Source organism: Erithacus rubecula (genome assembly GCF_903797595.1).
Source record: "Erithacus rubecula genome assembly, chromosome: 15".
In the NCBI taxonomy this organism is placed as follows: domain Eukaryota; kingdom Metazoa; phylum Chordata; class Aves; order Passeriformes; family Muscicapidae; genus Erithacus; species Erithacus rubecula.
The window spans coordinates 419,943-444,694 of NC_136667.1; the positions used below are offsets into that span (position 1 = coordinate 419,943).

Below are 24,752 nucleotides of genomic sequence, written 5' to 3' on the forward strand. Positions count from 1 at the left end.
GGGAGCCTGAGCCCTGTGAGAGGCCAGAGCTCCTCCCTGACCTTTCCATGAAGAACAAACCTGACCTGGAACAATCCCCTTCCCCCCCTCAGCCCTGACAGTGCCCAGAGGCAAAGGGGGAATTTCTGCTCGTCTGGTTACAGGAACGACCGTCACACAGAAAGATTTTCAACATTAATTACAGCATCTTTTGTAACTTCATAATTTAATTGCCAACCCTTTTCCCTTTAAATTAATCATGGATGTACAGCATATAATCAAACAAGCTTTTTTAAAAAGTACATCTTAATATAAATAGTTTATTCAGTGCATGGTTGTGTATACAACAAATAATAAACAACTCTTTTTGCAGCAGGCAGGAAGCTGCCTGTACAGAACTAATTCAGGTTTGGAGCACAGAATCCAACGATGATTAATGCACAAAATCTTACACATCATGCAACTCTATGCCAATATTCCAACTTTCTCCCATGCAACAGACATGATGGCCTAAATGGAAACCTAACTACATTTTTAAACGATTGTTTCCAATAGCTTGTATAAGTATAAGTTGTTCAGGGGTAACCTGTCCTAACGCTCCCTCCTACACAACACTCACGTGCCCCTTACAGTGAAAGGACTTTTACAAAGAAGACGTTTCTTATAAAAAATTAAGTCACCTTAATTCCACAGTTTCTGTCTTTAGAAAAGAAGCCACAACGATAGTTTAACATGACACACAAAATGGAATTAAGAGAAATCTACACTGGAGGATAATTTTATCCCTTTCTGTTAACGTCCACTTGGGATAACAAAACAGCTCAGTTCCTACAGACTGGGGTTAGCACAAGAACTTTACCAGAAACTACAAATCTATAAAAATTTATATTTCGTTGTGTTTAAAACCACAAGAATGCTGTTTGCTTGAGCCTGAGACACCAACTCTCAGTTCCAACCCTGAATTTTGAATTATTTTTTTAAAGACACAGCTTTAAAGACCCATTGGAGTTCAGAAATCAAAAAGTTGCACTATTCCAAATTAAAGGAAACATTTTTTTTTTTTATCAAGCCTTAGATATAAAACTGTAAGCCAAGGAAACAACAGAGTTTACATATTTGTTTTTCGTTTGCCCCTATAAAACATACAAGCATTAAAATTTCCTTTGAAGAGCAAAAGTGGTCTTTTTCTGAGTTGGAAAGCAAATTCTTATCAGCAGTGAACGCTGCGAAACGTTTTTGTTTTGTTTTCCACCAAGCACAGGGGAGAGAGAGAAAGAGAGAGAGAAGGGGGAGAGAAGAGCTGGGCAGCTCCTCCCGAGCTCCTGCAGCGCTGCCGCTCCCGCTGGGGCTGCAGGAACTCTGTGCCGGGCTCAGCCCGGCACGGCCAGAGCCTCCTGGCGCCCAGGAGGGAGGGCTGAGTGGGGATGAGGAGCACCCAGAGTCTGCTCTGCCAGGGCCTGGGCTGGCCTGGCTACGTGGACTCGTTCTGGCTCAGGGACTTGCCCCCGTTGAGCACCCCCGAGACGCTGCGGCTCTTGGTCGGGGTCCCGCTGCCCGAGCGCGAGAACTCGGTCAGGTCGTGCAGGGAGGGCTCCTTGTACATGGCCACTGCAAGAGAGAGCAGAGTCAGCACAGCTGGAACAGCTGGGAGCAGAGTCAGCACAGCTGGGGAGCGGGGTCAGCACAGCTGGGGAGCGGGGTCAGCACAGCTGGAACAGCTGGGAGCAGAGTCAGCACAGCTGCACAGCTGGGAGCAGAGTCAGCACAGCTGGAACAGCTGGGAGCAGAGTCAGCACAGCTGGGGAGCGGGGTCAGCACAGCTGCACAGCTGGGAGCAGAGTCAGCACAGCTGCACAGCTGGAGAGCGGGGTCAGCACAGCTGGGGAGCGGGGTCAGCACAGCTGCACAGCTGGGGAGCGGGGTCAGCACAGCTGCACAGCTGGGAGCAGAGTCAGCACAGCTGGAACAGCTGGAGAGCAGAGTCAGCACAGCTGGGGAGCGGGGTCAGCACAGCTGCACAGCTGGGGAGCGGGGTCGGCACAGCTGCACAGCTGGGAGCAGAGTCAGCACAGCTGGCACAGCTGGAATGGGCTGGGGCAAAGCCAGCTGCACACCCTGGGATGGCTCAGCCAGCTGTGTGCACTGACAGGGACTCAAACCCAGGGCAAGGAACGCTCTCCCATTCCCAGCCCTCCCCGAGCCCCTCTGGGCTCCCCTGGCATTTCACACAGGGAAACCACTGCTCCCTCTCAGCCCTCCCCAGGGCACTCCCACTGCCTGGGCTGACCACAGTCTGCATTTCCTCAGAGCACAGGCTGCTCTGAGCAGCTGTGACTGACCTGTCTGAGCTGTGCTTGACAATCCCCAGGTCACAGACCATGACAGTGCTGGCACAGCACAGCTGGGCCCATCACACACACACACACAGAGCTAAACACACCACACCAGACCCATGGGCAAACCAAGCCATTACCTTTTAAGGGTTTTGGAAGAAAGTGTGCTGCAGGTTTGTTTTTCTTCACGTGGTTTCCTTTCATTATTTCTCCTTCTTTGTTAAGACCCAAATACCAGCCCCGGCCAGACTGCTGCTGTCTGTAGATCATGGAGGAATATGTCACATAGTAGTTCTCAAATACTGATTCTTTGAACTTGCATTCAGGTGTAAAATGTTCCTGTAAGAAAGCAACAGATCAGTACCTGAAGGGCTGAATCTCGGAGCAGTTAATGAAACAGCATCCAGTATCATTGCTTTGTGAAAGTTAGAATATACCTCTCATCCTCAGCTATGAAACATGGGCCCTGAAAGTATTAACAGCAGAGTAACACGATTTGAAACCTGTGAAATGATGCTGTGAGCAGTTCCAAGTAGAACATAATGAGATCTTTCTGAACAATGAGTAAAAATCTGAGTGAAGGTTTATTGATTGCTGCAGCTAATGGAGATCAGCAGGCACAGAGCCCTGACCCCTGTTGCTGTCCCTGTTCTGACTGTTCCTGTTCTGCCTGTCCCTGTTCTGCTGTCCCTGTTCTGGCTGTCCCTGTTCTGACTGTCCCTATTCTGACTGTCCCTGTTCTGCTGTCCCTGTTCTGACTGTCCCTATTCTGCCTGTCCCTATTCTGACTGTCCCTGTTCTGCTGTCCCTGTTCTGGCTGTCCCTGTTCTGACTGTCCCTGTTCTGACTGTCCCTATTCTGGCTGTCCCTGTTCTGCTGTCCCTGTTCTGACTGTCCCTGTTCTGACTGTCCCTATTCTGGCTGTCCCTGTTCTGCTGTCCCTGTTCTGCCTGTCCCTATTCTGACTGTCCCTGTTCTGCTGTCCCTGTTCTGCCTGTCCCTGTTCAGCTGTCCCTGTTCTGACTGTCCCTGTTCTGACTGTCCCTATTGTGACTGTCCCTGTTCTGACTGTCCCTGTTCTGCTGTCCCTATTCTGACTGTCCCTATTCTGACTGTCCCTGTTCTGCTGTCCCTGTTCTGCCTGTCCCTGTTCTGCTGTCCCTGTTCTGACTGTCCCTGTTCTGACTGTCCCTATTGTGACTGTCCCTGTTCTGACTGTCCCTGTTCTGCTGTCCCTATTCTGACTGTCCCTATTCTGACTGTCCCTGTTCTGCTGTCCCTGTTCTGACTGTCCCTGTTCTGACTGTCCCTGTTCTGCCTGTCCCTATTCTGGCTGTCCCTGTTGTGCCTGTCCCTGCTGTTCTGCTGTCCCTGTGCAGTGCCCTGAGGGACCCAGAGCCCCTGTCCTGCTGTAAAATCAGCCACAGACAGGGGACAGGCTCTTACAGCAGCATCAGCCCCTCCCAGAGCCCTGGGAATGTGACAGCTCCTGACAGCATCTCACCTGTGGGTTCTGAAAGCCCCTAAAACATGCAGAGGAAGGGCTTGGTGTGGCCCTGCAGATGTTAACATCCCACTGTTCCTGTCACTGCACCCCAGAGCAGCCAGATGTTTGCTGTCCCTGTGCTCACAGTGCCCTGCAGAGGCCTGAGAGAAAGGAGGAAAAATGGTGCTTGTATAATCATTGTAATTTTGATTTTAAAATATCCCAGGAAATTAAATGTCTCAGGAGCTTAAGATATTCTTATCTAGTTTCTAAAATATTCTCATGTGAGAAAAGGATGGTGTTGGGGAAAAAAAAGAAACCCACCACTGCATTTTCTGCACATCTTTTGCCATTTTGTCTTTATAAAAGAAAGAAAAAGCTCCCATTCTCTGACTGGCATTTGCTTCAACAAAGAATGTGAAGCAAGCAATTTTCCTCTTTTTTTTTTTTCCTTTGAGTTAATTGGTTGTTATTTAGTTAATTGACAATTGGTTTCAATTGCTGTCAAATGGGGACAGTCACCGCATTTTTGTAAGATTCCTGCATCAAAGCCTTCCCTCCCTGCTCCCTGCCCAGCACAGCCATGGTAACAAAGACCATTGCAGGGCATCATCCAATTAGCAGCAAAATGGAAAAGCACAGTGCTCCCACTGGCAGATGATGGTTTATGTACAGTAATTTGGAGCTGGTTTGGGTACAAAAGGCACACTTGTACACAGCAGCAGAGGGTCAGACTGCAAACAGAAGCAGAACATTTCCTCTGGAGCCCTCAGGAAGCAAATTCACCTCAGAACGAGCAGCAGCCCAGAGGGACAGAAAGGGAGGACAGGAGGAAAGACACCGAACTCTTCCTTCCCTCACTCCTGCTTCTCCTTGGCTCTCCTGAAATGCTGTGCCCCTGGCAGTGCAGCTGAGGAGCTGCAAGTGCAGCCCAGGGAAATCCATCCTGGAAATCCCAGGAAATCCATCCTGGAAAATCCTCCCTGGAACACCCAGCCTGCCATTCCCAGAGCACCCCAGGGAAATCCATCCTGGAAATCCCAGGGAAACCCATCCTGGAAATCCATCCCTGGAACACCCAGCCTGCCATTCCCAGAGCATCCCAGAAAAATCCATCCTGAAAAATTCCTCCTGGACTATCCAACCTGCCACCCCCAGAGCACCCCAGGGAAATCCATCCTGGAAATCCCAGGAAATCCATCCTGGAAAATCCCAGGAAATCCATCCTGGAGCACCCCAGATCCTGCAGGGGCTCCAGGGGCTGGATGCTCTGGACACAGAACAGACCCCTCTCCATGGCACACTCAGTAAGGAATGGAGCTTGGGGGTTTTCCATGAAAATGGACTTTCCTGAGCTTGGCCAGTGCAGCCCAGGTGAGCACAGGAGTTCCCTGAGCACAGCAGGGCAGGGTCAGGGCAGAGCAGGAGCTGCAGAGTGGCCCCTGGGACAAACCCTTCCTATGGAAAATTTACAAACACCAGTCTTGAATTCTAGGGACAGTTTTTTCCTCTCTCAGCTGTCCTGTCAGTCCATCCTCACAATGAAAACAATGCAAATGAGTTCTGGAAAGTCCAGTGTTATGGATCCATTATCACACCAAACATGAAAACAGCTATTTCAGTGAGACAGAAATGTCCAGTATTTCCATTGTGCTCCCCTCAAAGGTCACTCTGATGGCACCAAATGACAGTGAAGCCACTGGAGCCCCTGACAGCCCCTCCCTGTGAGTGAAGGGAAGGTGACAGTGCCAAGGCAGCTCTGGATTCCCTGCAGCTGGGGCAGCCTCAGGAGCAGCAGCATGAACTGCCAGGGCTGCTGGATCTGGGACCAGCTGAATGCTGAAAGGCTCCTTCAGCAACACACCTGCACCTGCACTATGTGAGAAACAACCAAAAAATAATTATTTGCTGTATAACAATATGGAAAAAAGGCTCGTGGCAGACACTTGGAGTAGCTGCATTTCCAGGCAGCTGAACTAGATTATATCTAAAATAATTCAGGCTGCATTACAGAATGCCAAGCCTGAAAGCTAAAATATCACCAAAGCCAATCTGGAATTCTTCCTGCTCTATTTGTGCAGAAGACACATCTGAAGGCCAAACCCCTCCAATTAGCAGCAGCACACCCACCCACACTGCAGGAAAAATGTTCATTATTCTGTGCTCCCCATGCTGTGGTGCAGAATTCAGGCTCCCCACAGGCCGAGGAGGGCAAGGCTGCTGCAGGGAAGGGGTTAATGAGCTGAAGGGGTTAATGAGTGAAGGGGTTAATGAGCTGAGGGTTAATGAGCTGAGGGTTAATGATCTGCAGCCTCTCCTGGCATGGTCCTGCACTCCATTTGCTGCACTCTCACTCTGCCCTGTGCACACCATCACCAGGCAATCACCAAATCCTCAGGTCAAGAGTGGCTTTGTTCAATGTTTCCCTCACCACAGGTTGAAAATCCTACAGCAGTTTAAGAGAACAATCCCAGCTTTTGTCCAGGTGGACTCAGTGCTAGAGGCATGAGTAAACAGCAAGCAAAGAAAAATTAACTTTGAAAAGTATTCAAGGAAAGTATTGTGTACTTGGGAAACCTGGAAAATGTTCTGATATTTTGAGCATGTAATTATTTTCCTTGTGATCAATGGCTACTCTGCCTATGGGATTTCTCCTTTATTTTCTCCACTTAATGAAAGTTGGATTTTTTTTCCCTCCATATCCCAATTTCTTTCAGAACTATGATGCAGCCCAGGATTCCATTTTATGATCATGAATTTTTGAAGGAGCCTCGTTAAGGCTGCAGAGTGGTGATTTTCTGCACCAGTGAGCCTGCCCTTCTTCATTAACAGGGATTGATTTTCTCCATCCTGGCATGGGAAGCTCCAGGTGCATCCTCTGGACCATCACCCTGTGAGGTGCAGTGGTGTCAACAGCACAGGATGGAAATTCTCCAGCTTTGATAAAACCAGGAATTGCAGCTTTGAGAAGTCTGCAGGAGCTGGGAATTCCTGAGCCACCCAAAGCCTTTGCTGCAGCCATGGGAAACTGAAATTAAAAAGAATTTGGGTCACATCTGGCACTGTCACAGGCAGGTTCCAACCCCATTTTAGCTGAGTGCAGGATTTTGGGGACCCTGTGATGTTGCACACTCCTCTGGGGTGTCTGACCATGGAACTGTGGCTGGACCTGACAAATTCCATAACAAGGGGCTGTGAAAAAAATCCCCTGGAGTTCACTTCAATTACATCAAAAATTATATAGAGAAGAGACACTGAACTTATTCAGGAAAACAACTTAATGACAGGAGAGAGAGGGAGGCAAAGTGTTCTGGAGAGTGATCCCAAAAATCTGCACAGAATGGATTTTCCTTCTTGCCAGTGCAATAAACAGGAATTTATCAAGGGAAACACAGACTGTCAGTGGCATGTAAAATTATTTAGTGCAAAGTTCCTGTGAAGAGGAGAGTGGAGCCCAGGGAACAGCTGGATAACCAGGATCTGCAGGGAAGGGTTTCAGGTTGTCACTAATATTCTCTGAATCCATCAGAAAAGCACTGAAAAATCCTGTAATGATTCCCTTGACACTGCTCCTTTGCACAGCAAACCAAACACACAAATTCAGGGGAAAAGGGACACACTGAAGGGAAGTAAAAACATAAATTACAGAGATTCTGAGGTGTGAATAAAAACATATTAATTACAGCTACAGCCATTCTGAGGTGTGAATAAAAACATATTAATTACAAATACAGCCATTCTGAGGTGTGAATAAAAACATATTAATTACAACTACAGCCATTCTGATCTGTGAGCTTTTCTTTTCCTGCCCCCACCAGTGACTCAGTGGTGCCAAGGTCCCCAGGCCATGTGTGCCAGGTTTTTAAGGGGCATTTAGAGCCAGCTGTTCCCAGCTGTTCCCAGCTGTTCCCAGGGCTCTGCCCTGCAGGATGTGCTGCAGAGGAGCCCAGGGAAGGGACTCAGTGGCTGGGAACAATGCTGGGTTTCACTGGGACAGGAATAATCCCATTACTGTTGCCCTGTCTCTTGGTGATGCTTCACTTGGTGCACACAGAAATCAGGAGCTCCTCTGATCCTGCAGAGGGATCAGTCCTGCTGGGGAGAAGCTGCCCTGGGTTCAGGGATCTGCAGGTGCCCAGGGGTCCATGTGAGATGTCAGGCACAGCTCTGACACAATTCCCAGGTGTGAGGACAGGGGCTCCAGCCCAGCCCAGCTCCTGCCTCCTGCACCACTGGGAGGGAACTCAGCTGTGCTTCAACACATCCTGTGCTTGCACCCTGGGAATTCCTGCAGCTGCAGCCCCATCCCAGCCCTGCTGAGAGCTGCTCCCCTGGGACCCCCAGGGAATCCCTTTCCTCCCAGCCCTGCCCAGAGCAGCCAGCCCTCCTCACAACCCTCCCCAGCTCATTATCTCTGCTCCCTGCCACAGGTGAATCCAGCGCTGCAGAAAACATTTTAAATGTGTCTCTTGTTATTTTTTATCATAAGCACACTCCTTGTCTTTTTTGTTTTGGTTTTTTTTTTACAGCTTTCTTGTCTCAGCTGTTAATTTTGGAAGGCAGAACACAAAGTGCTCAGTGTGTCTCTCCTGTGCCATCCATTACCCCACATCTCCCACCCTGCCTCTGCTTATCCATCTCTTGCCTTAACTAAGCTGGCCTAATCTTTTTTAATCTCTTCCCATATGAAAGGTTCTCGGTGCCTTTAATAATTTTCAATACCCTTCACTGAATTCTTTCTTTTTTTTTTTTTTTTCCTCTATCATTTCCGAAACTGAAACAACATTTCAGAAGAGGCTGCACCACTGAGTTGCATAACAGAGGTAAGATACTTTCAGTCACTTGTCTTGTGACAAAGTAAAATGGACTTTTTTGCTCAACCTCCCTATTGGGCATTTGTAGAAAAGTTCTCTATCTTTTAAGTGTCTCTGATAAATATAGTCCAGTTTGATGGTATTTCTGACCCTCATTTCTGATTTCTGATTAGTCAGTGTACCCAAGCTCAAATATTAAAGGAAGGGAGGAAGATGCAAAAAGCAGCTGGAACAGCTTTCTCCCCAGAACTAGAGCAGAGAGCCCCAAAGATGCCAAGCAATCTATTTTATAATAAATCCATTATTGCAGAGATAACCTGCCAGACACTGCAATCAGATTTCCAGCAGTTATAATTGCCATCAAACCCTGGTATTGTCAAATCCCTCCAGCACAGCTGTTGAGCAGAATGTCCTCAACTGAAGGGTGTGGTTTGAGTGTGTGCTTTTTAAAAAAGAGCAGATTTGAGTTGGAGAAAATCCCTTTGAAGTGTGGGGGTCAATCCTCTGCTAGAGCAGCCAGCCTCACCCCCTGCCCAGTCCCAGCTGTGAGCCCACCCAGGCTGAGGGCAGGGTGGCACTGCCTGGGATGGAGCAGAGCTCACTGCAGCCAGGAATGCACTGCCACTGTCACTGTCACTGTCACTGTCACTGTCACTGTCACAGGGTGGGCAGCAGAGCTCACTGCAGCCAGGAATGCACTGCCACTGTCACTGTCACTGTCACTGTCACTGTCACTGTCACAGGGTGGGCAGCAGAGCTCACTGCAGCCAGGAATGCACTGCCACTGTCACTGTCACTGTCACTGTCACTGTCACTGGGTGGGAAGCAGAGCTCACTGCACCCAGGAATGCACTGTCACTGTCACTGTCACTGCCACTGTCACTGTCACAGGGTGGGCAGCAGAGCTCACTGCAGCCAGGAATGCACTGCCACTGCCACTGTCACTGTCACTGTCACTGTCACAGGGTGGGCAGCAGAGCTCACTGCACCCAGCACTGCACTGCCACTGTCACTGTCACTGTCACTGTCACTGTCACTGTCACAGGGTGGGCAGCAGAGCTCACTGCAGCCAGGAATGCACTGTCACTGTCACTGTCACTGTCACTGTCACTGTCACAGGGTGGGCAGCAGAGCTCACTGCAGCCAGGAATGCACTGTCACTGTCACTGTCACTGTCACTGTCACAGGGTGGGCAGCTGCTCCAACCCTGCCCTGCCAACAGCAGCTCTGCAGCAGGGCAGAGCTCACAGGCTGCTGGAGGAGCCTCTCTGCTCCTGGTAAATGACAGCAGGAGCTGCAGGAGCAGGAATAATCCCAGAGCACATCCCACAGGCTCCTGCCTGGCTGCTCCCAGCACTGCCAAGGGACTGGGAGCCCCTGGGAACCCTGTCAGGTACTGCATGCAGGGCTGGACTGGGGTTGTATTCTGAAAAATAAACCCAAAATAACAGGCCTATTCATTAGTCTTTTATTCTGAAGCATTACACTGCAAGCACAGTTGTTAATATGGATAATGACAGTGCCACTGCACTCAACAAGAGCAGTGACTCCTTCAGAACCTCAGCCAAAATGCATTTTAGCCAAGGCTGATATTTCCCATGCCTTTTCTGCTTTGGTTTGCCCCTGATGTTCAGGCAGCCTGCACAGACACAGGCACCTTGCTTTAAGAAACCAGGATATTTGATATTTGGCACTATGCATTCAGCTCACCTGCTTACTACAAAGTGTAAATATAAAAACTGAGCATAGTAATGATAATGATAATTATAATTATAATGATATGATAATGATAATGATATTATAATGATAATGACAACAATAATAACAATAATAATAATAATAGTAATAATGTTGCAGGTTGAAGAAGTGGTCAGCTCCATCCTGAGCAAACCAGCCCCTGTCTGGCCAAAGCACAATGAGACTGTTCAATGAGCTGGATTTACTGAGATTCATTCACTCCTGGGTGGATGCTCCTCAGAGCTCAGCAGGCTGCCAGAGCCAGGCCATGCCTGCAGCCCAGCTAACTGTGAGATCTGAGAGGTTCCAGATGGAAAAACTGCAGTGCCAAGATAGTGAAGGGTTACCCAGGGAGAGGAGCTGATGCTCTGCTGGGACACGCTGGATTCAGCAGGTGAAGACCCCCCCCAGGGAGGGACCCTGCAGAGAACAAGCCACATTTCCCTCTGGAAATCACATCCATGGTTTGGAAGCATTTTGATTTTGGGGGGAGCTGTCCAGCATGTGTCCCCAGCAGCAGCAAACAGCCCAGTGCCCCGAGCCAGCTGAGCTCAGGAGCTCCCAGAGCTCTGGTTTCTCTCTGCCACAGCCCAGGGCAGTGCCAAGCTCTCCCTGCTGCCCTGGCTGGGACAGGATGACTCTGGAGCCAGACTCTGGGGACACACCACTGTTGTCTAAGCAGCACAGAAACATGTCCCTGGTAAAACACTTGCAAAGCTAATTTAAACCTGGAAGGCACCCAAATGTCTCTGGGAGGTGCAATTTAAACCTTACCCCAAGATAGCCTGGGCTGCAATCACAGGTTTCTGGGAATGCTGTGGGACACTTGCTCCAGGAACCAAATACTGCAGTCCCTGAACTATCACATTTCAACAGCAGAGCTCTCTGACAGTGCACAAACCACAAAAACACAAAATCCAACCACAGGCATGACTTAGACTTCTGCAAATGTCTCAGCTTCCCGAGAATCTGAGTCAGAGAACCATCTCCATTTCCATTTCCATTTCCATTTCCACTTCCATTTCCATTTCCACTTCCATTTCCATTTCCACTTCCATTTCCATTTCCATTTCCACTTCCATTTCCACTTCCATCTCCATCTCATCTCATATCTCCACCTCCTTCCTGACAGTGTTGCCTGGTGAGCAGACAGGGAGCTCCCTGGAAGGATTTGGGAGGTTTGGGTGCAGTCTCTGTCCCTGGACCATGCACAGGGTGGGTGATGTGAGCACTGATTCCCCAGCTCAGCCTTGTGTCTGTGCCCCAGCAGGATTTAAGCTCAGCTCAGCCCAAGCCCTGATGACCTGCTGTGCTGTGTGGCAGGAGGGTCTGCCAGCCCCAGGGGCAGTTTGCAAACTCCTGCTCTGGTTTTTTTGGGGGTATCTGAACTCCTTGGCTCAGCTCTGCCCTGAGCTGGGGCTCTCTGTTTCCATCCCATGTAATTCCCTGTTTGCTGTCTGCAGGCAGCCAGGGGAGGGCAGAGCAAGCCCAAGGCACCAGGTGAGGCACCAGGTGAGGCACCAGGTGAGGCACAGGTGAGGCACAGGTGAGGCACAGGTGAGGCACAGGTGAGGCTCAAGGTGAGGCACAGGTGAGGCACAGGTGAGCCCCACCCTGCCTCTCCCCCTGTCCCTGTCCCTGTCCCAGACCTGCCCTGCAGGGCCTTGGGACACTCCTGGTGCCTCTGGGACTCTGGCTCTGCACACTGACCCCTCTCTCCCTGCAGGTCACACTTTGCTGTCCCCTGTCTCATCTCCAGCTCCTGTGGCTGCCACCCCTGGGTGTTTGTCACTGCAGAGCAGCTGCTGCCAGAGCTGCAAACAGCAGGAAAGCCCAGAATGAAACTGGAACTGATGAGGAGGAAAAAGATGAATTTCTTCCCCTAGATTGTGCAAAGCCATTACCTGTTTCTGAATGGCATTTCCAACTCAACACTGGGAACTGCTGAAGCATTTACATAAGAATGCAAAAATGCACACATTATCACTGCAGGAAGCACTTAAAATTTAAGATAATTACATAGTATGGAAACCATTTCAAAGGACTCCAGCAAAATAACAACTAATTCTAGAGAGTCACCCTTTAAGATGATTATTACTCTGCACTGCTGCTGATCTCCCACTAAAAAAATCCTTCTCTTTACAATTATATGCACATTATAAATTCCTACTTTGTTCTTCCACCATCAAGCTCCTCCAGCTGCCAGTGACAAATCTGCATTCTCTGAGAGCTCAACCAGACAAGCAAAATATTCCCCCTGGGAGCAGAGGCAAAGCCCACGAGTGCCAGGGCAGGGCCACCCTCCCTGCCCCTCTGCTGCCACTCTCTTCTCTTGGCCACAACTGTCCCAGGGAAAAAAACCAGAATATTCCACCCTAGCTCTATTGCTCAAAGCAAACTCATTTGGGGAAAGCCTTATCTGCCAGATCCTAATGTGTTTTTATGGGTGTCTGCTAAGAGAGATTTACAGAAGCTCAGGCCACAGTCAAACTCTTCCCCACTGCAAGGGCAAAACACAAACTGAACTCAGAGCAAATGAAAATTTCTTGTCTCAGGTGTTATGGAGACTCCAGAAAGTGCCATAGCAAGTCTCTGGCTTAGTGGGCAAAATAAAGTGTTTTCTGAGTCTAATAATTTGAAATAATAGCAGCAAGAAGAGCTGGAACTTTCCCACAAACTTCAGCCTGAGAAAGAAAACTGATATATTTAAAATCTTATATCTGGACAAAGTAGAGAGTAAATAAAACAGTGTCTGGTGATGGAAGTGCAGCCACCTCGTTACTGGGTGCTACTGGATTTTTAAATAATGTGATTTATATATAAAAAGTGCTTATAACCTAAGAATTGAATGATGCATAGACTAGTTCACATTGGGTTTTAATATGAAACCTCTAAAATCTGCATAAGGAGCAGTGATTACAAATAACCCACTGTGACAACACAGGCACACAGACAGGGATGCAAACACAACAGCTTTAAAACCTTTAAACCCCCCAATTCCCATTCTCACTGCTATAAAAGAAAGAAAAAAATATTTAAATTAAGTTGGCTTTATTATCCCTTCGTAAGTCTTAATCCACTGCTGGGCTACCTTCTACCACAGCACATAAATAAATCAAAATCAGCCTGTCATTGTCACAGATCTTCACAACATTGCTGTTGTTCCTTTACTTTCAGTTTTCTGGGTATGCTGGGCATAGCCCAGGCATGCAAGAAGGATCTACTCCCTAAAAAACTCCAGATCAAACAATAAATATGATAAAGATGATAAATACTCATGAGGCAGCTGGAAAGCAGGGGAGCAGAGCAGGGCAGACAGGCAGCAGCGATGTGAGGCTCAAACCTGCATTTAGAATAAATAAATGCCTGGAGCTGGGGAGCAGCTCAGAGAGCAGCAGCCTCAGCCCAGGACTGCTCTGCTCATCCCCAAATTCACCCCTGGCTGCTCCTCCACACCAGAGCCTGTCTGCCAGCAGCACCTCCAGCTCAGATGGGATTCCCACAGCAGCATTTACACAAAGCAGGAAATCAAAACCCAGTTCTGGCACGTTTTGCCCAAGGCTGATGAGGAATTTATTGGCCAGCCAGGACACTCCTTGCTGCTCTCAGTGCAGGCTCCTCTGTCTCTGCTGGCTCCACCAGGCTCTCCAAAATTACTTTTGAAAGAACAGCTAAAAAGAAGTTATTTTTTAAATTAAGTGAATATTAGCATTTTTGTCTGTGTTTGCTCAGCTTTCAGGAAAAGCCTCTTTGTTTCTTTGGTGGTTTTTTTGGGTTGTTTTTTTTTTTTTTTGCAATAAATCTGAGCCTGAGGGATTGTGGCTGAGGTCCAGCCCCAGAGCCAAGGGTGGGATGCAGAGATAACAAGGTCACCCTGCTCTGCATGGGGAGGCTCCTCTGTCCACCAGCCCTTCCAGCAGCCCCTGACAAACACCCCGTTATTGAACTGATCACCCTGGGTGACAGGGCAGTGACAAGGAGCCAATTCCACAGCAGAACCAGCAGAACCAGGTGTGCACAGGGCAGGAAATGAGGCTGCAGGCACAGCCACAACACCAGCCAGCAAAATCCAATATTGGGGAGATAAAAGTCTCCATCCCAAGGCTCCTCAGTGACAAGAGTGGAACAGCATAAAAACAGGGAGGAAAAAATCCTGTGAGGAGTGAGAGCTCCCAGGTAATGAAAGAATGTCTGCAGGGATGGGAGAGGGGCAGAGAGGGGTCCAGAGATGGGATCCAGAAATGGGATTTCAGATATGGGATGGGATCCAGAGATGGGATCTATTCCAGAGATGGGATCTCAGTGATGGGATCCCAGATGGGATCTATCTCAGAAATGGGATCTATTCCAGAGATGGAATCTCAGAGATATGTGATCCCAGTGATGGGATCTCAGATGGGATTCCAGTGATGGGATCCCAGAGCTGGGGTGTCTGAAATGGGATCTCAGATGGGACCCCACATGGGATATCAGTGATGGGGTGTCTGAAATGGGATCTCAGATGGGACCCCACATGGGATATCAGTGATGGGGTGTCTGAAATGGGGTCTCAGATGGGATCCCACACAGGATCTGCCCCATGGATGTCCCATGGGTGGATCCCTGTGCCCCTCCCTGCCCTGCTCAGTGCAGGGGCCCAGCCAGGGCTGCCCCCTCCCCTCCCAGCCAGAAGAGAACTGGGCAGGGGCTGGGGAGGCAGAGCACACACAGAGTGGGCCATGACATGTTTTCTAACAGCATGACAGATTTTAATGAGCAAGCTATTATTCAGTTTTGATTTGAGGTGTATATAATTAGGAGATGTGGGTGTTGAGTGATAAAACCCACAAGAAATACACAAATTAGAAGCACTGATTTTTGGAAACTGTGCCCTGTTTCAGACTAAGTGGCATGACCTATTTTTATTGTATTTGGAAATAAAAGGAAATAATATTTGGAAAATAAAAGGGAAATTTTTCTTTTTCATCTGTTCTTCAGCACAGGAAAGATTGGGGACAGATGACACTGTTCTTTTAATGTCTCCTCTTTCAAAACTTAAGAACTTTTATTTGTGGTTTGATTTCTTTTACTGTTTACTGGCTTATTCCTAGAAAAGATGAGATCTGTCCTGTTTTTTCCAGATTTTCCAGTATCACTTGCACAAACTTCCCCACAAACTCAGTTGAGTCTTTCTCTGTTCCAGATTTGGGTAAGACCAGGGAAAGCTAGAAATATTCTCAGACTGCTACCAAAAGCAAGAATTCACAATGGATTTCAAGAATGTCCTTTTGAAGGGAATTAAAAAAAAAAAAATAGGATCCTCTCTGAATTTTTGGGCATTGCCTCACAGGGCAAGACCTTTCCATGGGCTCTGAAAGTGAAATATCCAGTAAGTTCCTGTAAGAATCTCTGCTCCTCACTGCCAGCACAAAACAGATCTGTCTGTCCCAGGAATTCAATCAATTCCTTTACAAATGAGGTGGATTATCTTCATTAAATTGAGAATGTGAGGTCCTTTGGTGTGTCTTGTTCAGTGTCTCCCAGCTCTCCACCCCAGCAATGGGATCATGGCCCATCCTGTCTCTGCTGCCTGCAAAAATCCCCAAAAATTCCCAAATCCCTCAGCAGGGCAGGGCTGGTTGTGGACTCTGTCAGGCACATCTGGCACAGCTCCCCCAGATGTTCTCCCACTGTGCAGAAGCTCTGGGCTCTGCCAGCCCTGCCCAGCTGCTCCCAGAACTGTCACTGTCACCTCTTCCTGCACCATGGCAAGGTATCACCAGAGCCAGAAAATCACATTTAGTGCCATGGGAAACACCAGCACTACAGACCCTGCTCTTGTTTCAAGTCAGTACAAAAACCACCAAACCCCTGCATCTTTTTATAACACAAAATACTATAAACCATCTCCTGATACTCTTAAAATGCTGCATTTAGGCTATTATACAACAAAGGACTGAAATTGCCATTTTGAAATGTTGGGGGTTTTTTTTAGCCATAATAATAGTATTTTCTCAGAAATTTTAGAAATAAGACTCGTAGCTTTCCTCCTGGATCTGCCATCTCTCTGCCAGCTCTGCTGAAACCTGCTCTCCTGATGGAAGCACAGCCCTGCTGTGCAGAGACTGCACACAGCCAGAGCACCCCTGAGCCTCTCCTGAGAGCTGTCACCCATTCCAAGCACAGCAGATTAATGGCACTGAGGATGTGAAGGCAGCAGCAGCAAGAGCTTAGTGACAACCTGCACTGCTCAGTGAAAGTCCAGCTCTCCCTTCTGAACAGCACTGAGCTCCAACACTTCTTGATTCCATCTCTTTTTCTGCCTGGCCTTTTGCAGGGAAAAGATCATTTTTATTCTTATGACTGGGAAGGCACAGGAGCAGCATTCTGAGTGCTCAGCTGCAGACCTGCAGCCACCCCTGGCCCTGCCAGGGTGAGCAAGGACAGGTTCCCAGAGCCTCTCTGGGGAGCACAGGGCACCTTCCCCACAGCAAAGCACTTGCACAGAGCTCAGAGCTCAGCCCTGATCACTTCCTGATGCAAGAAGAAAATGCTTTTACCAGCTAATGGCTCAGAAAAGTGCATGACTGGTTGCTGTAACCACAACAACACATTCAAAAGCAGGGAGACAGAAAGGGAAGTGCTCGATAAGCAGATGTTGTTTTGAATAAGGAATGACCTGGTGCTGAGTGGGGCACAGAGGCTGCTGGGCAAGAGCAGAACGTGGGGGAACCCTGGGGAACCTCCTGAGCCCCTGCAGCACCTGCAGCACCTCCCTGGGTCCTGCTGGGCACCCACCAGGGCTGGCACCTCCTCACCTGCTCACCTGCAGCATCTGCTCACCTGCAGCACCTGCTCACCTGCACCATCTCTCACCTGCAGCACCTGCTCACCTGAACCATCTCTCACCTGCAGCACCTGCAGCACCTCCTCACCTGCAGCACCTGCTCAAATGCAGCACCTGCTCACCTGCAGCACCTGCTCAAATGCAGCACCTCCTCACCTGCACCATCTCCCCACCTGCACCATCTCCCACCTGAGCTGGGCTGCTGTGGCAGCAGTGCCAGTCCCAGGTGTGTGTGTGCCCAGGTGAGGGATGGCAGGAGGGCTGAGCTCTGGGATCCCACCCTGCTCAGAAATGCTGGTGAAATGTTTCCACTTCACCCCGTGCCTGGACCCCAATGCTGAGGAGGCACAAAAGCAGCTGCTGCTCTCACAAAACCCAGGCTCTGATAAGATGCTGCAGGTTCCAGCCCATTTCCTGGAAGGGAGATAAGGACAGAGTTGGACAACTCACATCTGGGCAGTGGTGACTCAGAAAATCTGCTCCGGGTACAAAAAGCACTTTCAGGTAAACTCATCTGCTGATATGGAAAAGTAATTCAAGTACAGAGATGGAAAGTGTTTTAAAATCTCATAAAAACAATCAGAACAAAATGCACTTCAGACTTTACAGAGTCCCTGTCATCCCTGCTCTTAGGGCTGCCCCTGCAGCTCCATAGGTCAGAGCCAAGCCAGAGGAGCACTCTGGGCTCTGAAAATCCCATCAATTCTCCAGAACATCATTTCTGGGGCTCTGCCAAGGGGCAGGGAGGGGTCCCCAGGCTGGCAGCAGCAGGAGTGCAGAGGGGCAGTGTGCAGTCCCAGGGGTGCAGCCAGGGCTGGGCTCACCCTGGGCTCACCCTGGGCTCACCCTGGGGCTCATCCTGGGCTCACCCTGGGCTCACCCTGGGGCTCATCCTGGGGCTCACCCTGGGCTCATTCTGGGGCTCATCCTGGGCTCACCCTGGACTCACCCTGGGGCTCATCCTGGGCTCACCCTGGGGCTCATCCTGGGGCTCACCCTGGGCTCATCCTGGGGCTCACCCTGGGCTCACCCTGGGCTCATCCTGGGCTCACCCTGGGGCTCACCCTGGGCTCACCCTGGGCTCACCCTGGGCTCACCCTGGGGCTCACCCTGGGGCTCACCCTGGGCTCACCCTGGGCTCATCCTGGGCTCATCCTGGGCTCATCCTGGGGCTCACCCTGGGGCTCACCCTGGGGCTCACCCTGGGGCTCACCCTGGGCTCACCCTGGGCTCATCCTGGGCTCACCCTGGGGCTCACCCTGGGCTCATCCTGGGGCTCACCCTGGGGCTCACCCTGGGCTCATCCTGGGCTCACCCTGGGCTCATCCTGGGCTCATCCTGGGGCTCACCCTGGGGCTCACCCTGGGGCTCACTCTGGGGCTCACCCTTGGGCTCATCCTGGGCTCACTCTGGGGCTCACCCTGGGCTCACCCTGGGCTCACTCTGGGGCTCACTCTGGGGCTCACCCTTGGGCTCATCCTGGGCTCATCCTGGGGCTCACCGTGGGCTCACCCTGGGCTCATTCTGGGCTCATCCTGGGCTCACCCTGGGCTCACCCTGGGGCTCACCCTGGGCTCTCCCTGGGCTCATCCTGGGGCTCATCCTGGGCTCATCCTGGGCTCATCCTGGGGCTCACCCTGGGCTCATCCTGGGCTCACCCTGGGCTCACCCTGGGGCTCACCGTGGGCTCACCCTGGGCTCATTCTGGGGCTCACCCTGGGGCTCATCCTGGGCTCATCCTGGGCTCATCCTGGGGCTCACCCTGGGCTCAACCTGGGGCTCATCCTGGGCTCACCCTGGGCTCACTCTGGGGCTCACCCTGGGGCTCATCCTGGGCTCATCCTGGGCTCATCCTGGGCTCATCCTGGGCTCACCCTGGGCTCATCCTGGGGCTCATCCTGGGCTCACCCTGGGGCTCACCCTGGGCTCACCCTGGGCTCATCCTGGGCTCACCCTGGGCTCATCCTGGGCTCATCCTGGGCTCACCCTGGGGCTCATCCTGGGGCTCACCGTGGGCTCACCGTGGGCTCACCCTGGGGCTCATCCTGGGGCTCACCCTGGGCTCATCCTGGGCTCATCCTGGGGCTCACCCTGGGCTCACCCTGGGGCTCATCCTGGGCTCATCCTGGGCTCACCCTGGGCTCACTCTGGGGCTCACCCTGGGGCTCATCCTGGGCTCATCCTGGGCTCACCCTGGGGCTCATCCTGGGGCTCACCGTGGGCTCACCGTGGGCTCATCCTGGGGCTCATCCTAGGGCTCATCCTGGGGCTCACCCTGGGGCTCACCCTGGGGCTCATCCTGGGGCTCACCCTGGGGCTCACCCTGGGGCTCATCCTGGGGCTCACCCTGGGCTCATCCTGGGGCTCACCCTGGGCTCACCCTGGGCTCATCCTGGGCTCATCCTGGGCTCATCCTGGGGCTCACCCTGGGCTCATCCTGGGCTCACCCTGGGGCTCATCCTGGGGCTCATTCTGGGCTCATCCTGCGCTCATCCTGGGCTCACCCTGGGCTCATCCTGGGCTCATCCTGGGGCTCATCCTGGGCTCACCCTGGGCTCACCCTGGGCTCATCCTGGGGCTCATCCTGGGCTCACCCTGGGCTCACCCTGGGCTCACCCTGGGCTCATCCTGGGCTCATTCTGCGCTCATCCTGGGCTCACCCTGGGCTCACCCTGGGGCTCACCCTGGGCTCATCCTGGGCTCATCCTGGGGCTCATCCTGGGCTCATCCTGGGGCTCATCCTGGGCTCACCCTGGGCTCACCCTGGGCTCACCCTGGGCTCATCCTGGGCTCATTCTGGGCTCATCCTGGGCTCACCCTGGGCTCATCCTGGGCTCACCCTGGGCTCACCCTGGGCTCATCCTGGGCTCACCCTGGGCTCATCCTGGGCTCACCCTGGGCTCACCCTGGGCTCATTCTGGGCTCACCCTGGGCTCTCCCTGGGCTCTCCCCCGTTTCTCTCCTCCCTCCCTGTCCCTGGCTCAGCCCAGGTGAGCTCAGCCCTACCTGCACACACAGATCCTGCCCCCTCCAGCCTGGGCTGGAGCTGCCCTGGGCACTCTGGGGCACCCAGAGCTGGAGCTGCCCCTGGCTCTGCTGCTGCACCTTCCCAACACACACAAAGGAAGAACAACTTATTAATTCTATTAAATATATTCTATACAATTATATCTAATTATATTTATTATTATTATTAAACATTAATTAATTATTAAATAATTATCCTTCAGAGCTGCCCTGGCTCTGCTGCTGCCCCTTCCCAATAGACACAAAATAGGAACAACTTCCCTCAAGGCTTTCAGAGTTCTTTCATCACGAGCTGCTGAGACAAAGCTCCCCCCAAAGCCCAAATGCTCAGCTGTCATGAGCCAGCCCGTGGTGAACTGCTATAAATGGGTCGTTCCCATCAAGGTTTGGCTGAGCACTTAATTTAGGCTGGAGGAACAGGCTCTGTGCTAACCCTCTACTCACATATTTCACACCAATATTTGACAATCTCAAATATTCTTCACTCATGCTTATGCTTTTCTTCTTGGTATCAAAAAAAATCAGGACAATTTTAACATGTACCTTCAAATCATCTTCACGCTGAAACAAATGTGAAAGGTGTGCACTTCCCCACAAACCCCCCCAAAAATACCTGCTGCTGCTTCCACAGTGAGCTGAAATTGGAAACTACAGGGAACATCTTTGTTGGGCTTGGCAGGAAAAAGGAACCAAGCAGGATGAGCTGTGGCAGCCCCAGAGAGCAGCACAGCCCAGCCAGGCTCTGCCAGTGTCTCCTTCAGCAACTCTGGAATTCCAAACTCCACTCCCAGGGTGTCACTGGGAAGGAGAACTCCCACCCAAAATGAACATCTCAGGTAAACAAAGGGATCCATCACTGGAAAGTCAGATCAAGGATTTGCAGGGGCTGTTGTTGGTTTTTGGTGGGAGGAAACTGCAATGCTCTTGCTGGCACAGGCTGGTTAAAACTGCCTGTGCCAAACTGTGCTCCAGACCAAAGGAAAAGACACACACGTGCACAGGGAGGCAATCAGCAGTTCTGGAGGAAATGTATTTCCTCTGAGGGAAATTGCTGCATGTTTTAGGATTATGAAGAAGAAGACAGAAAATGCAGCCCTGGTGAATCCTCACTAACCATGTCTGCATTCACCATGTCAATTCTGTGTCAGGGGGCTCAGCACAGGCTGAGCCCTCCTCACCACTCATTAATTCTTTCCCAACACTTCTCTTTCTGAGTAATCTTCTACATGAACAAAAAAAAAATAGATTAATACTTTGCCCATCTGTACTTAGTTAAGAATAATCCCCTCAGACGTGATGGATGGCTGTCTGGTCCATAATACATTTGCTATACAGTATTTTATATTATCCTGCTTGCTTTCCTTGCCTAGTTCTGTTCTTTATTAATTCATTCTCTCCCTGACATTCCCCTTTAGTAATTCTCTGCTTGGTTCCCAGCCTTATTTTTATCCCTGGATTTTTCCATGGCTCCTTTTCCTGGCCCCTTGAAGAGTTTTGATAACCAGAGCTGTGTCCCAGCCCAGGGGCTCCAGACCCTGCCAAGAACAACTTTCCCCATTTCTCTTCTTTTTGAACAAGCTGGCTCCCAAATAGAAAGCACAGTGCTGGAACGGCAGAGCTGCTCTCTGGCAGGGATGATCACCCCAGGGCTCTGCAAAGGCAATTCCAGCACAGCCTTCACCTGGGGCTGGGATTCCCAGAGACAAACCCACTCTGCTGGTTTCATCCCAGCCCTGCACCCCCTGCTCTGCTCTGAATGGATCCCTGGGGCTCACACTACACAGACCTCCCACTCATGGAGATCTCACATTACCCACCATGTAGATGAGTTCAGTTGAATATGTATGCCCACCACCCCCACTCCAAATGGGAAATTGCTTTTTTGGTAACAAATGCCTATTTTGAGCAGAGTGTTTGGAAAAGAAAAGCCCTCCCAAGCCAGGGTGTCCTCTGAAGCAAGTGGGAGAAGAAACAGGTTTCAAACCCACTCCTTTTGTTCCCAAATGTGAATTTATTTGGTTTCTCTCCCAGTCACACACTTGCCACGGGCTCCAGCAGGGGAGGGGGTTGTTTGTAGGGATGCTGGGGCAGGAGGGAGGGCTGTGGGGAGGAAACCTGTCCTGCTGCTGGCAGAGAGGGGTCAGTCAGTGCTGGAGGGGCAGCAGGAGGAGATGCAACAGATGAAATCCTGAGAAGGGTTAGAGGGGGTCCTGCCCTGTGGGGTGACACTCAGGGGTCCCTGAGGTGGAATTTGGGGTCCCTGAGGGTGGATTTTGAGGTCCCTGAGGTGAAATTTGGAGGTCCCTGTGGGTGGAATTTGGGGGTCCCTGCAGGTGGATTTGGGGTCCCTGTGGGTGGATTTTGGGGATGTGGATTTGGGGTCCCTGATGTGGATTTGGGGTCCTTGCAGGTGGATTTTGGGGTCCCTGTGGGTGGATTTTGGGGATGTGGATTTGGGGTCCCTGCAGGCTGCCCCTGCTCTCCCCAGGCTGAGCTTGGCACACTCAGCCCGTGCTCCAAAGCAGCCCCAGGCTCCTCCTGAGCTCATGAACCATTCCTGAGCTGCTGCTTCAGGGCAGGGCTCTCCTGCAAAGCCCTGCAGGTGCCAGCAGCAGCCCCAGCCCTGCTCAGATCCCACTGGCTGCACCAGGATGCTCCTGGGAGCTGTTCCAAGGGATGAAGTGTCAGCATCAGAAAGAAAAGAGGTGTGTGGGTGTGAAGTTACTAAATGCAAAACTGTCAACCTCCTTTCATTTACAACCCTGAATATGCATGCCTGCAAAAATGTAGGGCTTATATTAAAGTTTTTACTCCTGGAGCAGAAAATATCAAGGAAAAAAGAGACTAAAATGAGGCTGTGCAGGTCAGGATTCTTTCTTGCTAATCTTTCCCATCAGTACTGATTCCTGTTAATAAACCCTTAAATGAGACTGTGCTTTAGCATCTCAGGGCAGGGCACTGTCAGCACAGACACCTTTTGCTGGTGACTGGTCCAGGGCAGCAGAGGGGATTTCTGAGTCTCTCACCCAGTAAAAGCTGTGTCAGAGTCAGTGCCCACCCAGAAGAGCTCACAAAGCTGCTGAACAGCCCTGTGCTCAGAGCCAGCTGCAAACAGCTGGGAACAGGGAGGGCTGAAGGGGAATAGAAACACCCTAGTTTGATATTTGGTATTTGATTTTGATAGTGGGTTTTACTAAAGAAGGGCCTGGATTTTGGTTTAAGGACTGCATGAGCTGTAAAACCCCAGCAGACTCTACCAGAGAGTCAAAGATGCCAAAACATCAGAGAGAGGCTCAAACTCTTCTCTTGCCAAGGTGTGTGACCTGCTCAGGTGCCACGGGGGCGAGGGGATGGGAGGGACACCTGAGCACAGGGAATGTCCCCTCCCAGGTGACCCAACACTGGCTCTCAGTGACAGTGGAGATCTTTGCACTTGGCCTTTCAGTAGCAAATGGCTCCAGAGGCATCAGCCTAATGACAGCTGAATTTCCCAACCCTGCCTGACCCAGTGAAAACCCTGCAGATTGAATAATTGCTGTATCAGAAAGGAAAGCAGAGCTACCACAGTTACCCACAGAACTCCAGTTGTTTCACAAGAAACTGTTGTTTAGAGACTGTCAGAGGGGAAAATCCCTTGTGTTCTTTTACTGTCAGTGCTGACAATAAAATGAGGGGCTGCAAGTGCACAGGGTTTGCTTTGGGTGGCAAATGAAGCCTCAGATGATCCATGGCCAAGCCAGGATGACTGAACTCATCCTCCCCTGGCAGCACACAGGAGCTGATTTCCTTTGCACAGATATTCCCACAGGGCTGCTGGACACCAGCGTGAGGAGATTTTGTTTAGAAAAGAGCTGCAGATTGTTTACAGTAAATGCTTGCCCTGCTGGTAGTGCCCCTACAAGTACAATTAAAGGAAATATAAACTGTTAGGGCATCACAGAGAGTACAGGTGTTTTCTGGCATCTCACAGATTAGAAATTCTGATCTGGAAAACAATTAATTAACGGGGATAGAAATCAACAATCTTCATAAAGCTCTTGCAGGTCTTTCCTACCACAGCTGCAATTGCCCCAGAAGAGCCCCAGGAAGTCTGTGCTGAGCTCTCTGCCCGAGTGCCCAAGGGTCTGTGTGCAGAGCAATCAAAGCTTTGCTCCCCACAGAGGCAGCCACAGCAGCAATTCAAGGCAGAGTCTGCAGAGCAGCAGAGTGCTGCTGGCTGCAGGGCTGGGGAGCAAACAGCACCAGGAGGGAGAGGGAGCAGGAGGGGACAGGCTGTGCTGAGCCTGAGCTGAGCCTGAGTCTGAGCTGAGCCTGCACCTGAGCCTGAGTCTGAGCCTGAGCTGAGCCTGAGTCTGAGCTGAGCCTGCACCTGAGCCTGAGTCTGAGCCTGGCACTCCTGCAGCCTCTCCAGCTCCCCCCACACCTGCAGGAGCTGAGGGCTCCAAACTCCTGCAGCTCCCTGCAGTGAATGCCCAAGAGCAGCAGAGTTTGAAGGGAAGGATGAGCTGCTGTGTTGGTGGATGTGGCCAGCAATGGGAATTGTGTCCCAT

At 50.9% G+C, this 24,752-nt stretch overlaps 1 protein-coding gene across 3 annotated transcripts in view; it reads right to left on the bottom strand.

Moving 5' to 3' along the window:
• Positions 1–279: 279 nt before the first annotated feature.
• Positions 280–24,752, bottom strand: part of FGF13 (fibroblast growth factor 13) — a 145,175-nt gene continuing 120,702 nt past the window's right edge. For all 3 annotated transcript variants that reach the window (XM_079318674.1, XM_079318676.1, XM_079318675.1), the window contains 2 exons: positions 2,453–2,651; positions 280–1,587 (listed from right to left, as the gene is read on the bottom strand). In XM_079318674.1, the coding sequence (XP_079174800.1) occupies positions 1,451–1,587; positions 2,453–2,651 (336 nt within the window). In that variant the 3' untranslated portion in view covers positions 280–1,450. The remainder of the gene's footprint in view (positions 1,588–2,452; positions 2,652–24,752) is intronic.